Here is a 17,223-nt window from a genome sequence, read left to right as displayed (position 1 = left end):
ACCATATGTCTAAGAAGCTGTGTGCAAGAACTAACTCATGTTATAATGACAGAAATCAGGAATCATTAAATTGCTAGCAACTGGAGAATGGATAAATGGTGGTACAATTATACAATGGAATACTATTCAGCAGTTAAAATAAAACTAGAACTACAGGAATCATCCTGGATAAATTTTACATACATAATTATAGGTGGCAAAAGTAAGTGACATGCATATCATTTATATTAGGTTTAAAAAGCATAAAACAGTATTTTATGCTACTTAACATCGCTACATGTATTTGGAGCATACATAAAAGCTTTCATGGGAATGACAGATACCAAATTCAATGAAGTAGTTAATTTCAGAGAGGAAGAGAGGGAGACTGAGATTGCAGGCAGTTTCACAAGGAGCTCTAACTGAATGTTAAAATCTGAAGCAAATAAGAGAAAATGTTAAAATGGGATAAAGCTAGATGGTCGGTATACAAGTGTTCATTATATTATTTTCTGTAACTGTACATTCTGGTAATATTTCATATTAAACATTTTAAAGGAAAGTTAAGCTTCCAAGATTCTATAAAAAGAACAAAATAAACCCAAAGAGATAAGAAGAAATTAATGAAGGCATACATTAATGAAAGAGAAATTACTTTTAAGACAGATTTTTATCTATAAAACCAAAAGCTGGTTTGATAAATATGATCAAGAAAAAGACTCCAATACAATATATAAGAATATATATATAAGAATAAATATATAAGAATGGTTGAGAACAATATGAAATTTTTTAAATGTTAGAAAATATAGCTGAAATACTTTTTTTTTTAAGATGGAGTCTCGCTCTGTCCCCCAGGCTGGAGTGCAGTAGCAAAATCTCAGCTCACTGCAAGCTCCGCCTCCCGGGTTCAAGCCATTCTCCTGCTTCAGCCTCCTGAGTAGCTGGGACTACAGGCGCCTGCCACCATGCCCGGCTAATTTTTCATTGTCGTATTTTTAGTAGAGATGGAGTTTCACCGTGTTAGCCAGGATGGTCTCGATTTCCTGACCTCGTGATCCGCCCTCCTCGGCCTCCCAATGTGCTGGGATCACAGGCGTGAGTCACCGCACCCGGCCAATACTTTTCTAGAAAAAACTAATTTTCTCAAGAAGCAAAAGAAAAAATTCTAGGTATCAATAACGATGGACGCTATATAAAAAACAAAACTATCCATTAAGATGGCACCACACCCAGAAGGCTTTAAAGATGAGTTCTTCAAAACCTAAAGAATGTATCATTCACACATGCTATGTCTATTCCAGGTCATACAAAAATAAGTTAACCTGTCTGACTCCTAGCACAACCTGATACCAAAACTAGACAAGGACAGCAAAAGAAAACCATAAGCCAATCTAACTTAGGTGCATACATGAAAATCCAAAATTAACTACACAGCAAATTGCATCCAGCAATATACTGAAAAAATAACATACCAGGATTCTAAGTTTGGCTCACCATTAGAAAATCTATTATTGTAGTTATTTTATTGTAGAGTAATGGAAAAAAGGCCATACAATCATCTCAAAGACTGATACTGAAAATACTTGGTAAAACTTAGTCATTTGCTGATTTAAACAAAAATGATATGGTAAACTACGAAAAGAACATAATTTGCCTATACACCCACTCACACACACACCATAAACCTGCAGAAGATATCTTGAATGAAACCTAAGATGCAATCCAAAATAACTCCTGGTAAGAAATAAGTACCTCCGGCTACTATTCAGTGTTGCACTGGATTCTTGGGAAAAGCCAAAATTGTTCTTTACAGATAAATTCTTACCTACAAATCAAAGAGGACTGCCTGTCAAATTTTTAGAATACGAAGGTTTAGTGAAGTGTCCAGATAGATCAACAATCAAAAGCCATTCTTATACAAGGATACTAATGGATTAATAGTCTATTAGTAAAACAAACTACAATAACAAAAATAGCTATGAAAAAATGTTAAATGCGCACAACACCAAGCGAACTGCAACGCTTTACCTGAAAAACAAAGGGAGAACTGAATTAATTTAAAAAAATAGCCACATTGCTGGACGGGAATTCTCAATATTGTACTAGTATCCAATCTCGGCAAATCTACAAAAATATGGAATCCCAAACAAATCCCTGGAAATCTTTGCCATTTGGGCGCCAATCTACTAAAGAAATCGGCCCCAGGGTGTGAGGTTCCTCACATGTGCGTGAAAACGCTTCGAGAGGGGTGCAGCCGCGGACACAAAAACTGTGGCTTGAGTCCCCGCGCCCCTCCCCTCCCTCCCTCCCGTCCAGCAGCTCTTGCCTAAGGCTCCCGCGACCGGAAGAGTCGCTTCCGCTCCCGCCCCGCTCTGTGGCGTAGGCCGGACATTTCTAGTCGACTGTTGCGCGTGCGCGCGCTGTGACGTTCCCTACGCGGTCGGGCGTTGGGTTTCGCGGCGCTCGCCGCACTGGTTGTTTAGCACCTTCGGTCCGGTTGAGGTTGTCAAGTCGGACCAAATAGGTTGTTTCTCTGCAGTTTCCAGTAAGTGACCGTTCCAGCCGGGGCTGTGGCTAGAGTGCGAAGGCAAACCGGTAGAAGCCGCGCCGCCATTTTCTTCCCACCTCACTCTTTCCTCAATCTCCATTCGGTCACTCCGAGGGGACTGTTGGTAGCCCCCCTCTGCCCGGTCCCCCGCTAATGAGGCCGCTCCCAAGCTCTGAGTTTCCCCAAAAGATGTGTAATTTGTCATGAAAGCTCTCGTAGTATTTAAGCGCTAATACTCGACGGCCGCCGACTTCTCAGATGCACCCTAGAGGGTGTGCTCTTGGCCTGACACTTATTAGCCCTTCCGCTTCCTACAGTTGTGATGGGCCCTCAGATACTCACCAGGAAAATGTGATGCCCGCACCACCACTTCTTACTCCAACTTTCTTTGTAATTAATGCCCTCTGTTTCAGAATCCTACTGCCGCGTAACAAAAATGTACCAAGGACCATTCCACTTCACGTCCCTCCCTTCCTTCTCAAACCCTTAAGAGTGCCTTAAGAGTAAGGCACTGACCTAAGTGCTTTACATGCATTTTATTTAATCTTCCCACGCAGTCCTTAAGTAGGCAGACATGAGAAAATTGAGGCACAGAAAAGTTTAATAATTTGCTCAAGGCAACATAGGTTGGATGTGGTAGGGCTGAAATTTGGATTTATTGTGTAGCTTACTCAATCTGGTGTTATTATCATTCATTCCTTTCTCTTTCCCAAATACTGAGTATTCCTTTTTTTCTTAGTTGCTTCTACAGAGGAATTTTTTTCCTTAATGCTGTTTAGAGGATTCTTCTTGAGAAATTTGGGTTCTGTCTGAAAACCCTTTTCTCAGAGCTCTCCTTACACAGACGCTTAAGTGTTGTTTTTCCAAATCTAAGCTCTAAACTTAATAATATTTTGCATATCCAAAATGTGCTCATGCTTCCTTAAAAAAGTACCCCTAAACCAGTACCCACCAACCAGCCCCCTTCCTCTACCTCAATATGACAATGGTTATCACTATTCTCAGCAAACATTTGGGCAGCTAGCTTATGTAAGACAATAAAGGTAATTGGGGTTTTGAAGAACTCTGAGGTTTAGTTCCGACCTGAAGGAGAAACATGAAAAGGCCTTCATAAAAAGGCCACATAAAATAGCAGATAAATCCCATCTCAGTTGCACAGAATACAAATTGTATAAGAGCAACTTTGGACAAATCAGGTAAAAGTGCTAGATGTGTTTACTCATCTGTAAAATGTTAAGGTTAGGCTAGGTCACTAAAATATTATAAATCTAATTTCAGAGAGAGGAGTGATAACTCTGTACTCACTATTGAGGGAGGTGGAGGCTGTAGTTTGTTTTTAGTGTTTTTTGTTTGTTTGTTTGTTGTTTGTTTTTGGGACAGGGTCTCACTCTGTCACCCAGGCTGGAGTGCAGTGGCGTGATCAGAGCTCACTGCAGCCTCCACCTCTGCCTCCTGAGTATCTGGGACTACAGGTGTGCACCACCATGCCCGGCTAATTTTTGTATTTTTTGTAGAGACAGGGTCTCACTATGTTGCCCAGGCTGGTCTTGAACTCCTGGCTTCAAGCAGTCCTCCTACCTTGGCCTCCCAAAGTGCTGGGATTACAGGTATGAGCCACTGCACCCCACCTGTAGTGTGTTCTCGATACAGAGACAAGGTTGAAGGATTCAGAGTACAATTTTCTCATTTTGAATATCTGATAAAATCTGTAGACCCTCCATCAACAGAGGATTGGGTAAAGAAAATGTGGTGTTTGTGTGTGTGTGTGTGTGTGTGTGTGTGTGTGTGTGTGTGTGTATGCCATGGAATACTATTTAGCCATTAAAAAGTCATGTTTTTTCAGCAACATGGATAGAACTGGAAGCCATTATCCTAACCAAAATAACTCAGAAAGCCAAATATCACATGTTCTCACTTAAAGCAGGAGCTGAGAAGCGATGGGTACACGTACATATAGACACTGCAGACTACAAAAGGTGGGAGGATGGGAGGGGGGTGAGGGTTGAAAAGTTACATACTGGGAACAATGCTCACAATTTTGGTAATGGGTACACTAAAAGCCCAGGCTTCACCACTGTGCAATATGTACATCTAAGAATTCTGCACTCGTACCCTCTAAATATATAAAAATTATGTTTTTCTGAGACAGTCTTGCTTTGTCACCCAGGCTGGTGCAATCTTGGCTCACTGCAACATCTGCCTCCTGGGTTCAAGTGATTCTCATGCTTCAGCCTCCCGAGTAGGTGGGACTATAGGTGTGCACCATCACACCTGACTAATTTTTGTATCTTTAGTAGATATGGGTTTTGCTACGTTGGCCTGGGTGGTCTCAAACTCCTGGCCTAAGCAATCAACCCACCCCGGCCTTCCCAAGTGCTAGGATTATAGGTGTGAGCCATGAGACCCAGCCTAAAAATAAATTTTTTTTAAAAAGCTGTAGATCTTGCTCTGGAAATAAAATTCACATCCATACAACATTTTATGCTTAATTTTAGGAGATTTGTTGACTCCTCCTTCTCAAATTTAAATGTTAAAAACCCTTGATTTAGGGAAAAAGTATTATTCACAACACCAGAACTAAGCCAGATGTGGAAGGCCTTTATCTTGTGGGCAGTGTTGAACCATTTGAGGTCTAAAAAGATAAATCTGGTAGCAGTATGAAAAATGCATGACAGTGGGAAAAAGCAACGAGACTAGTTAAGTGGCAGGGGAATCATTTAGGTAGGAGACTGTGCCAAGCAGTATTGGGAATGAAGAGAAATCAGAAGAAATATTGACAAGGACAAATCAAATATCTGACTGGATATGGAATTGAAAGAGGAAATCAATGATAACAGGGTTTGAGGATCAGTTATGCTGCAGGTCTACCTTGTCTTCAGTAGTTTATTGAAGTCATTCCTATAACATCTGTGCTAGTGCTTGCTTCAGTAGCACATATACTAAAATTGGAATGATACAGAGAAGATCAGCAAATAAAAATTTAAGTACAAATTTAAAAAAGAAACAAACATACGGGCTCTAAGAGCACTCCCAACCCAACAGACATTAAAAAGGATGAGGCAATACACGAACACCTCTGTACTTATAAATTTGATAATGTGAGAGAAATGGGCCACTATCAAAATTACCAAAACTCACCCAGGACAAAATAGGTAAATGAAATAGTCGCATAAGTATTAAAGAAATAGAATTTGTGAGAAAAACGAACAAACAAAACAACAACCAAAAAACAAACCCTGGCAAGAGTCTTCTTGCCAGGAAGAAAAAAAAAGAATAATAACTTTAAAAAAAAAGAAAGCTCCAGGCTGAGATAATTTCACTGGCAAATTTCACCAAACATTCAAGGACGAAAAAATAACAGTTCTCTTACAAGCTCTTTGGATCGTAGAAAAGGAAGAAACACTTAACTCATTTTATGAAGGCAGCATTTTCTGGATACCAAAACCAGATAAAGACAATACAAAAAACAAATCTAAAAGTTAAAATCCCTCATGAACAAAGATACAACTTCCTCAAAAAATAATAGCAAATTGAATTCAGCAGTATATTAGAAAAATAGTACATTGTGACGAAGTCTCATCCCAGGAATTCAATATTTGAACATCATATAATCCTCCATATTAACAGACTAAGTAAGAAAAACTACATGATACTATTAATAGATGCAGAAAAACACTTAAGAAGATTCAGCATTCATTCATGATTCTTAAAACTCAGCAAACAAGTAATAGAAGAGAACCTAATAAAAGTCATCGACAAAACCCATAGCTATTGTTATATTTAATGGTGAAAGACTGAATGCTCTCTACCCTCCAAGACTGGGAACTAGGCAAGGATGTCTCTTCCACTACTGTTTAATATTTTACTGGAAATCCTAGCAATTATAGTAAGTCAAGAAAATGGGAGAAAAAGCATTCTGATTGGAAAAGAAGAAATAAAATTATATTTGCAGATGACAATTATATAGTAAGTCTCAAGAAGTCTATTTAAAAAGCTGGTAGAGCTAACAAATTTAGCAGGTTGCAGGATACAAGCTTGACATACATAATCCTATTTCTACACTAACAATGAACCGTTGGAAACTGACCCACTCTCCCTCACAAATGAAATACTTAGGTAGAAATCTAACAAAGTATGTGTGGGATTTGGAAACTGACCCAATCTCCTCCCTCACAAATGAAATACTTAGGTAGAAATCTAACAAAGTATGTGTGGGAATTGGAAACTGACCCACTCTCTTCCCTCAGAAGTGAAATACTCTGGTATAAATCTAACAAAGTATGTGTGGGATTTGGAAACTGACCCACTCTCCTCCCTCACAAGTGAAATACTCTGGTATAAATCTAACAAAGTGTGTGTGGGATTTGTGTGCTAAAAACTACAAAATGCTGATGAAAGAAGACCCATAGTGTTCATGGATTGGAAAATTCAGTATAGTTAAAATGTCAGTTCTCCCTAAATAGATCCATGAATTTGATTACAGTCAAAGTCCAAGCAAGATTTTTGTAGGCATAGGTTACTTGATTGTAAAGTTGATAAGGAAAGGTAAAGGAACTAAATTAGCAAAAGAGTTTTTAGAATGAGGAGCAGAGCTGAAGGATTCACACGACCTGATTTTAAAACCTAAAATTCTTTTTTTTTTTTCTTTTTTTTTTTTTTTTTGAGATGGAGTCTCGCTCTGTCCTCCAGGCTGGAGTGCAGTGGCAGGATCTTGGCTCACTGCAAGCTCCGCCTTCTGGGTTCACGCCATTCTCCTGCCTCAGCCTCCTGAGTAGCTGGGACTACAGGCACCTGCCACCATGCCTGGCTAATTTTTTGTATTTTTAGTAGAGACGGGGTTTCACTATGTTAGCCAGGATGGTCTCCATCTCCTGACCTCGTGATCTGCCCACCTCGGCCTCCCAAAGTGCTGGGATTACAGGCATGAGCCACGGCGCCCAGCCTAAAACCTAAAATTCTTTAGGAAAACATAGAAGAAAATGTTTGTGACATTGGGTTAGGCAAAGAATTATTAGGTAACAACAAAAGCACTATCTATAAAGAAAAAGATCAATTGAATTTCATCAAAAAATATTTTGCTATATAAAGGGTACCGTAAAGAGAATGAAAGACAAACCATGTTAGGAGAAAATATTTGCAAATCACATACTTGACCAAAGGCTTTTATATCCAGAATATATAAAGAATTTCCAAAACCTAACAAGAAACCAAATAACCCAATTAAAAAAATAGGCAAAAAGTTGGACACTTCGCCAGTGATATACAGCTAGCAAATAAGCATGTGAAAATGCGTTCAACATCATTAATCATTAGGGAAATGCAAATTAAAACCAGGAGGTAATATTAAACAGTTAGCAGAATGGATAGAATTAAAAAATAATACCAAGTCCTGACAAGGATGTGGAGCAACTAGAACATTCATGCATTACCACAGCCACTTTGGTGAACAGTTGTGCAGTTTCTTAGGAAGTTAAGCATACACTTACTATGTAACCCTGCAATTCCACTTTTGTGTGTTTATCCTAGGGAAATAAAAATTTACGTTAACACAAAAATCTGTAAATGAATGTTTATAGCAGCATTATTTATAATTGCCCAAAATGTCCTAAAAGGTTGTTTCAACATTTGAAAATTAATCAGGGTAATCTACCATATTAGCAGACTAAACAAGAAGAACTACATGAACTAAATGTCCCTAAGTGAGTGAATGTGGATAAACACAGTGTGGTACATCTTCACAATGGAATGGGACTGGGTAAAAAGAAACAAACACTGATATATGCAGTAGCTTCGATGAATCTCAGGTGTGTTATATTAAGTGAAGGAAACCAATATCAAATGGTTAAATACTTATGATTTCATATATATGACATTCTGGAAAAAGTAAGACTAAATGGACAGTGAACAGATAGATGAGTGGTTGCCCAGGGTTAAAGGTGGGGAAAGGATCTCACTACCAGGGAGTAGCATGAGGAAATTCTTTGGGTATTGGAATTGTTCTGTATCCTGTTAATGGTGGTTACAAGTATCTATGCGTGTGTTAAAACTCTTAATACTGTACACACGTGAATTTTACTGTATATAAATTTACTGTATATAAATTTCAGTAAATTTTACTGAAAAATTTTTTAAGAAAAAAACCAATAGTCTAGAATCTCATTTTAAAAACTCACCCCGACCTCAGTAATTCCTCCAACCACTATGCCATTTTTCTGCTTTCATGGTAAAATATAGTTTATTGTCTTTTATTTCCTCACTTCCCAATTCACTCTTTTAAAAAAACTTTTAAAAACATTTAGCAACATAATATGTGCACATGATTAAAAGATCAAATTGCATGTAAGAGTTGATAATGAAAAGCAATAGTCTCCATCCCACCTGCTTTCTCCTCTTTCTGGATCCACATCCCTAGAGACAAACACCATAAACATTTTTTATGTTTAGTTATTTTGGTGATTGTTTCTGCATTTCTAAATAGTATGCCCATACTGTTTTTTCTCGGTCAAATTTACTTATTGTCCTCTGAGTTTCTGCTGTGATAGATGAGGGCTCGTCTCAATTTTAACAGCCTCTGCTCCTGCTGGCTGCTTTCTCCACAGATTTCATAAAGTGTTTTTATTTTCTCTTTTGTTTACTCTTGTAGACTTAAGCAATTAATATATATAAACACATATTTCTTGTTCTATCACTGTCACAAGTTTTATCACTCTCTCTTGGTTTCATAGGATATTAGCATTCCTTTCCTGCTACCTTTTCTTTTTCTTCTCCACCTTTCGTGTCCTGACAGCTCTGCCTTTACATTTATAGCATTATAATTGGATAAGTTAACTTTTGTTCTATAACTGTTATGAACACTTCAGTGTTTTCCTCTGTAAACTGGATTCACATGTTAAAAACCAATGAAAGTAGTTAGGCTCAGTGGCTCACATCTGTAATCTCAACACTTTGGGAGACGTAGGAAGGAGGATCGCTTGAGCCCTGGAGTTTGGAGCTGTCATAAGCTATGATTGCACCACTGCATTTCAGCTTGGGCAGCAAAGCAACACCCTGCCTAAATAAATAAATAAGGTAAAAATAAATAAAATGAAAAAATAAAAACTCAAAATAACATTTTATTGTGACTTTATAAATATTATTCATTGCAAGTCTCAGGAATGTGCCTAGGTTATATTTCTCTTGAAGTCCATGGTTTTTAGGGAAATGTTGCTAGTATTCTTGATAACAACTTTGTTAGAACCCATTGATATTTTGTTCTTATTTGGAACTATTGCTCTTGAGTCCTTTGAACAGCTTTATCCTGAGATTTTTTTTTCCTTTGAACCCCTGCAGTTTTCCACACTTTTATACTCCTCACCTTTTACTTTCTTTGTTTATTGCTTAACCATAATTTTCATATGACTAGGAAGGAAGTCTGGCATCTTGGATGAGAATTCCCACTTACTCTTTGTGTGCTTGGAGGAGATTTATTTACTTTTAAATTTTTGTCAAAATAATATTTATTCATTTTAAAAACCAAAAAATACTACAGTACTCCATCTAACTTGCCATAGGCAGCTTCCTTCAATTCTTTTAGCTCTTTCTCTAGATACATATTTTAAAATAATATTTATAGTAATGTTTCCTAATTTAGACAATATCCACCTTAGACATTATCTTTTGACTTTCAGTTATGAAAGATGAGTATTTAGTACTCCATTTGTGCTGTTTTCCTTTTGTGGTATCATTCAGCCTTGTGGCTTCAAATATTGTACTGAAGATTCTCAGACTTATTACTGTGAGTGCCTTTTCTCTATTCAAATAATCTTTGTTGTCAACATGAAGTAAATAACATATTTACTTAGTCTCTAGGCATCTACTAAATTGCTATTTAGGTATGCCTTGAAAAGAAACTTCTGGGCCGGGCATGATGGCTCACGCCTGTAATCCCAGCACTTTGGTAGGCCAAGGCGGGCAGATCGTTTGAGGTCAGGAGTTCAAGACCAGCCTACCCAACATGGTGAAACCCTGTCTCTACTAAAAATGCAAAAAAAATGAGCCAGGCGTGGTGGTGGGCGCTTGTAATCCCAGCTACTCAGGAGGCTGAGGCACAAGAATCACTTGAACCCAGGAGGCAGAGGTTGCAGTGAGCCGAGATTGCGCGACTGCGCTCCAGCCTGGTTGACAGAGTGAGACTCTTGTCTCAAAAAGAAAAACTTTATGATTTTCTGTTCTGTATTTTAGTGGAATATTATTCCAAACATATTCCTTCCTTAGTGTTGGCATATCTCAGTTAATGGTATTGTTGTCTACCCAATTGGTCATGCCAGCATTCTAGAAGTTATCCTTATTTCTTTCTTTCCTTCATAGCCAGTCCACCAGTAATTCCTGGTGATTCTGATTCTTGAATTCAGCCTCTTCTTTCTGTCTCTATTACTACTACTCTAGTCCATTTGTTCTCAATAGAATTGTGGTTCTCAACAGTGGTTGCCTCCCAAGGGACAGTTGTTAATGTCTGGAGCCATTTTGGGTCATCACACATAAAGGTGCTATTGGCATCTAGTGGGTAGAGGCCAGAAATGTGGCTCAACAGCCTAAAATCCATAGGAAAGCCCTTCACAACAAAGAATAATCCAGCCCAAAATGTTAGTGCTGAGGTTGTTATCATTTTCATTTTCTTTGTCCCCAGAAATATCATTTTGCGTTTTAAATTCTCTAATAATGTGTCAATATTTTGGTTTTATAGACATGGTAGGGAGGTTTAATAGACATGGATAAGAAGTCCACTCACAGAAATCCTGAAGATGCCAAGGCTGGCAAATATGAAGGTAGGAGTTTATGCTTGCTTTAAGGCCTTTTGGGTAATTAAAGATACATTTTATGAATTAATGTGTATGTTTCTCATATGTTGCTAATATTTGGGAAAGTAATTGTGTTCCATTTTATATCTCTTTAAGGTAAACACAAACGAAAGAAAAGAAGAAAGCAAAACCAAAACCAGCACCGATCCCGACATAGATCAGTGACATCTTTTTCTTCAGATGATCCTATGTTTCCTTCTTCCTCATCATCATCTTCAGGAAGCCAGACAGATTCAAGTATTGAAGGTATGTTTATCATCCTGTTAAGGTTTCATATTTATAAGTTAGGTGATTTAGAAAAAAAATACTAAACATGTTATAATTTTTGTTTATTCAACTAATATTTATTGAGCATACTCACTATGTACCAGACATAATGGTAAACATGCCATGGTCCCTTCAGACAAGGAACTTTTATTATATTAAGCAATATTAGGAATGATAGAGGAGTTAAAAAGAATAAAAAAGAAAATATATTAGGCAATAAAACAAGCAAATACTTCATTACAATGCAGGTGAGTGCTATTACTTCACCTGCATATGTCATGGGGACAAGGAAGGGCTTTGGAGAGGAAATGATTATCTAAACTGAGAGGTGGAGGATGAATAGGCATTTTCAAGCAAAGGCAAGGAAGTGAAATTACGGAATATTTATTATAGGCTAAAGAAATTGCATGTGCTAACCACTATTAACATTTGGGTTCCTAATTCAAGTAATATGTCCCAGCTGCAAAGGGAGCTGGGGAAGCAAGATTGGCTTCTTCAGCACTGATGGTGAAAGGCATGTGGACAAATATTCACTGAACATAGGAGGCGGAATCAGATACTAGGCAATCAAAATATAACAAATGTTCTCCACACTCAACCCTAGACAAGATCAGTTGACTGGCTCACTTTAAATTACTCCTTTGTCTCACCTACCTTTACTCTCTCAATGTTTGTAAGTTGTGTTGTAATTAGTTTTTCTATCGGCTAATTTGGTATTAATAAGTAACATACTTGTAACTCTGCTTCTTGTTCCATCAATTGTAGTCAGTTATTTTATTCTGTCTTACATAAGTTAAATATATTGGTATCTCTATCCTTTCCTCCATTTTTTTCTCCCCATTGTCTTCTTTTAGGTTTTCAGTAGTTAATATCTACAACAAGAATTGTCTTTCTTTTTTTGTTCATAGATTCACTTTAAATCTTTAAGACCAATAATTAGCATTTAAATCACTATCATTATATAAATAGTGTTACTACAGTGCCAAGTCATATGCAAGAATTGCATTTCCATTTCATGGATCTAATATTATGATTGCTAGGACTCTCAAAAGAGAATGTTTTAGTCACAGCATCAAGTACATCATTTATATTCTATCAGTTGCTTAAAACCATGCTGTATCTTAGTTTTTGCTTCGTATTCGAACCATCACTTTCTCATAGTTTTTGTTTTTCTTAGAGTTTCTAGTTCTCCCTCTTGTTTTTATTGTTGACAAAAAGATCATATAACTGCCATAATGAAAAGATTTTCCATCCTTTTAATTATACTATTCCTTAGAGTTCATTTCTTTTCTCTGGAGATGTTCTTGCCTGCCTAGTGTAGTCTAGACCATTTTCTACCCTCAAGGCCTGCTATATCTCTTATCCTAGGATCTCCCCTCACTGGTCTTCTGGGTTGGATCCATTGTTTTCTTAGATTCATGTCTTCCTCTCTCTTAGTGTTCTGCCTTGACTGTTAGAGTACACTGTCAAATAACTTTTTACAAAATGTTGTCTGGGAAGTAAATTTTCTGAGTCTTGGCATATCTCAAAATGTCATTATTCTACCCTCCCACTAATTGATAATTTCAAAATGATTCTTCCCAAACCCAATTTCCAGAAGCAGGCATTTCAAACTCTTTCAGCAGTCTGTTTTGATACCTATCTCTGATAGATATGATTCCATAATTTGTTTATGTAATCATTTCTACATTTTTCAGTTTTAGGCTCTATGGATGATTAGAATTTAGCTACTTTTTATTTTTTTATTTTTCATTTTTTTTTTTTTTTGAGACGGAGTTTCGCTCTGTCACCCAGGCTGGAGTGCAGTGGCGCAATCTTGGCTCACTGCAAGCTCCGCCTCCCAGGTTCACGCCATTCTCCTGCCTCAGCCTCCCGAGTAGCTGGGACTACAGGTGCCCGCGACCACGCCTGGCAAATTTTTTGTGTTTTTAGTAGAGATGGAGTTTCACTATGTTAGCCAGGATGTTCTCAATCTCCTGACCTTGTGATCCGCCCGCCTGGGCCTCCCAAAGTGCTGGGATTACAGGCGTGAGCCACCGCGCCCGGCCGAATTTAGCTACTTTTTAAACCACTATTTCCCCTACATTTACTTTCTTCCCCCCATCCACCTAAATAGGATTTCATTATTGTAACTTTGATAATTTAATACTTTAATTGTTATGGCTATGTAGATGCTATGCTGTTCACAGCTGAACCATATAATGGTTCCTTTCTAGCACAACTTTTTTATTCCTTACAGTTAATTATTATTATTATTATTATTTTATTTTATTTATTTATTTTTTGAGATGGAGTCTTGCTCTGTTGCCTAGGCTGGTGTGCAGTGGTGCGATCTTGGCTCACTGCAACCTCTGCCTCCCAGGTTCAAGTGATTCTCCTGCCTCAGCCTCCTGAGTAGCTGGGATTACAGGGGTGTGCTACCACACCTGGCTAATTTTTTCTATTTTTAGTAGAGATAGGATCTCACTATGTTAGCCAGGATGGTCTCGATCTCCTGACTTCGTGATCTGCTTGCCTTGGCCTCCCAAAGTGCTGGGATTACAGGCATGAACCACTGCACCTAGTCAATAAAATTTGTTTAGTTTTCTGTGTTTGTGATGTGTTGTAGTATAAATTACCTTTGAAAAGGTTCAGACACATCAGGTATTCAGTTAATTTCATTTCGGGATTCTCTCCTAGATCCAGTTAACATACTCCATTTGGACTTACTGTTCTCAAGGCCTGTTAAACAACTGTGATATTAAGTTCTTTTGTCTTCATTCTGGATATATCCTTTACCTCTCTTTTGGGTTTGGTCGCCCATTTTCTGGATCATATTGTTTCTTCCTCCTTTATTTTCCCCTTATTTTACTGGATAACCTATAACTTTCAGGAAAAAGATGAGCAGCTAATTCCTATTCAGTTTGTAGTTATGGGTTTATACTATTACATAAATTTCTGTTATTGACTTCTGCTTCCAGTAACACAGACCCTCTGTAGAATACCCAGGAGGGATAGGAATGAATCAGAGGTAAGTGGAGCCTTACTGGAATTGTAATCTAATCTCTGCCTAGTCCCCGGTTGGGTTTCGATCATCATCCGTCATTCTGTTTGCCTAGTGGAGGATAAATAATCTTGAGAGATGGATAACATCATCTAGAATCTCTAGAATTTTTTAATACAGCATACATAACTTTTAATAAAAAAATTACTAGATATGCCTACATGACTGAAAAACAAGAGAAAAAAATAGTAACAGCCCTACAGGTAATCCAGATGTTGAGTTAGCTGGCAATGAAGTTTAAATAGTTATGATTAATATATTTAAGAAAATAGAGATTTATCAACTGTAAGAAAGAATCAGGTATAAATCCTGGAATAAAAAATTCATTATCTAAAATTAACAATTTAGATAGATTTTTTCAGTAGATTAGACACACACACAAAAAGAATTAGTAAACTAGAAGTCACATCAGGAGGGAAAAAAAAGAAAGATACAGAAGAAAATGTTAGAGACATGTGAGACACAGTAATGAGATCTAACATTGTAATTGGAATCAAAGAAGGAAAGAAAAGCAAATGAGGAAGAAGCAATATATAAAGAGAATAATGCTTAAAAGTTTCCCAGAAACCGATGAAAGACATCAACTAAAGATTCAAGAAACTGACATTCCCAAGCTGGATAATACAAAAATCACATCGGTAACCTTTGCTTCTAGTCAGGAAAATGGTTGTCTTTTGTAGAACGGAGTAGTTAATGTGGTGGCAAATTAACATTCTCCTTTTCCATGTTCTTTTTCTTTTTTTTTTTTCTTCTTCTTTTTTTTTTTTTTTTAATTTTGAGACAGTCTTGCTCTGTTGCCCAGGCTGGAGTGCAGTGGCACAATCTCAGCTTACTGCAACCTCCACCTCCCAGGTTCACGTGATTCTCCTGCTTCAGCCTCTTCAGTAGCTGAGATTACAAGTGTCCACCACCATGCATGGCTAATTTTTGTATTTTTAGTAAAGAGAGGTTTCGCCATGTTCCCCAGGCTGATCTCAAACTCCTGACCTCAAGTGATCCACTTGCCTCGGCCTCCCAAAATGCTGGGATTACAGACATGAGCCACCACACCCGTCCTCCTTTTCCATTTTCTAATTAAAATAATTCATTTTTTATATTTTCCAATAGACTGCTTAATAGTTGCATTCACATAGTTTCTGCTAATAACACCTTATACTCCCTAGATTAACTAGAGGTTGCATTCTGGTGGACCTAGGAGAGTATTGTATTTTAGATGGGTTCCTAAATGCCATATATTTATACCGGGATACAACTATAATTAAACTTTTTTCTTTTTTCTTCTTTTTTTCAAGACAGTGCCTCACTCTGTCACCCAAGCTGGAGTGCAGTAGCATGATCTTGGCTCGCTGCAGCCTTGACCTGCTGGGCTCAAGTGATCCTCCCACCTCAGCCTGCTGAGTAGCTGGGACTACATGTGCACTCCATCATGCCTGGCTCATTTTTGTACTTTTGGTAGGGGCATGGTTTTGCGATGTTGCCCAGGCTGGTGTCAAACTCCTGAGCTCAAGTGATCTGCCTGCTTCGGCCTCCCAAAATGCTGGAATTACAGATGTGCACCACCATGCCTGGCAAATTAAACAGTTTTATCTGCTATTTGTATCTTGTAAGATTCTTCCAACAAGCATAATAAAGTTGATTAAAATATCAATTATTTTAATCCTTCAAATTCTTTAATCAATAAAATAATTTCTAATGTTAGAGCTGAAACTTCCAAATCTTTTTAAACTTTTAGGTGCTGCCAAGGGAAAAATTAAGAAGAAGAGAAGAGAGAAAACAAATAAATGGAGGGAAAAAAGAAAGGTTAGTAATTGTGAGTAATATAAGAATAAGATTTGGCTATTAGAGGATATTGTACGTATTAATTAAGAAACAGAATCTATAAGGAATTTGAAGAGATAAAAGTCAAAGATTGGTTAACATGGTAGTTAACATGGTGCTAAGCTTATAGTGTCCTTTGCTGCTTTTCAAATACTTCTCAGAAAACTATGCAGACAGGTAAAACCTTATAATTACAATTCTTTAGATTCTTTTTAATTTTGGTGTTAACATAGTTATAAAATAGCCTATGTGCTTTGAAATAAATGCAAGTAATAGAGACATAAATTAAATGAAAGGTAAAATAGCTACACTCTTTTCTCTTTATTTAATTTCCCTATGGTTATCACTCAAGTATTTGCTGTACAACCTTAGATTTTTCCTCTGTGCACATGGAAATAAATAAAATTGATATAAATAAATATGTATAGTTTTATGTACTATATAATACACATATAATTTTATGCTAACAAAAATAGTCTATCAATTTGCTTCTCTAAATTTATTTCATATAATAGTTTATGAACTATTTGTAACATATATAAAACAGACATTTAATAATAAAGCATCATGAACCTATTTAACTAGAACATTACCAATTATGATTATCTTTCAGTATTTTTCTTCCTTCTTCTATTCACTTGCCTTCGCATTAAAAGTAATATCCTAAATTTTGTGTTGCTCCTTCTCATGCCTTTTGAAAATCACTTTATTACAAATGGATGTATGTT

At 37.2% G+C, this 17,223-nt stretch overlaps 1 protein-coding gene across 3 annotated transcripts in view; it reads left to right on the top strand.

Moving 5' to 3' along the window:
• Positions 1-2,378: 2,378 nt before the first annotated feature.
• The window catches only part of LOC745816 (putative uncharacterized protein encoded by LINC00467 homolog), a 65,202-nt gene continuing 50,357 nt past the window's right edge, over positions 2,379-17,223 (top strand). For 2 of the 3 annotated variants that reach the window (XR_001712323.4, XR_010150639.1), the window contains exons 1-4: positions 2,379-2,527; positions 11,253-11,334; positions 11,464-11,613; positions 16,410-16,477. Coding sequence is in view for 1 of the 3 variants with exons in the window: in XM_009441432.5 (XP_009439707.1) it covers positions 11,277-11,334; positions 11,464-11,613; positions 16,410-16,477 (276 nt within the window). In the remaining 2 variants the exon portion in view is untranslated. The remainder of the gene's footprint in view (positions 2,528-11,252; positions 11,335-11,463; positions 11,614-16,409; positions 16,478-17,223) is intronic. The other variant, XM_009441432.5, reaches the window with a different exon arrangement.

The sequence above is a fragment of the Pan troglodytes genome, chromosome 1 (genome assembly GCF_028858775.2).
Source record: "Pan troglodytes isolate AG18354 chromosome 1, NHGRI_mPanTro3-v2.0_pri, whole genome shotgun sequence".
Classification (NCBI taxonomy): domain Eukaryota; kingdom Metazoa; phylum Chordata; class Mammalia; order Primates; family Hominidae; genus Pan; species Pan troglodytes.
The sequence above is the reverse complement of the archived record's forward strand: the minus strand, read 5'-3'. Positions and strand labels throughout refer to the sequence as shown.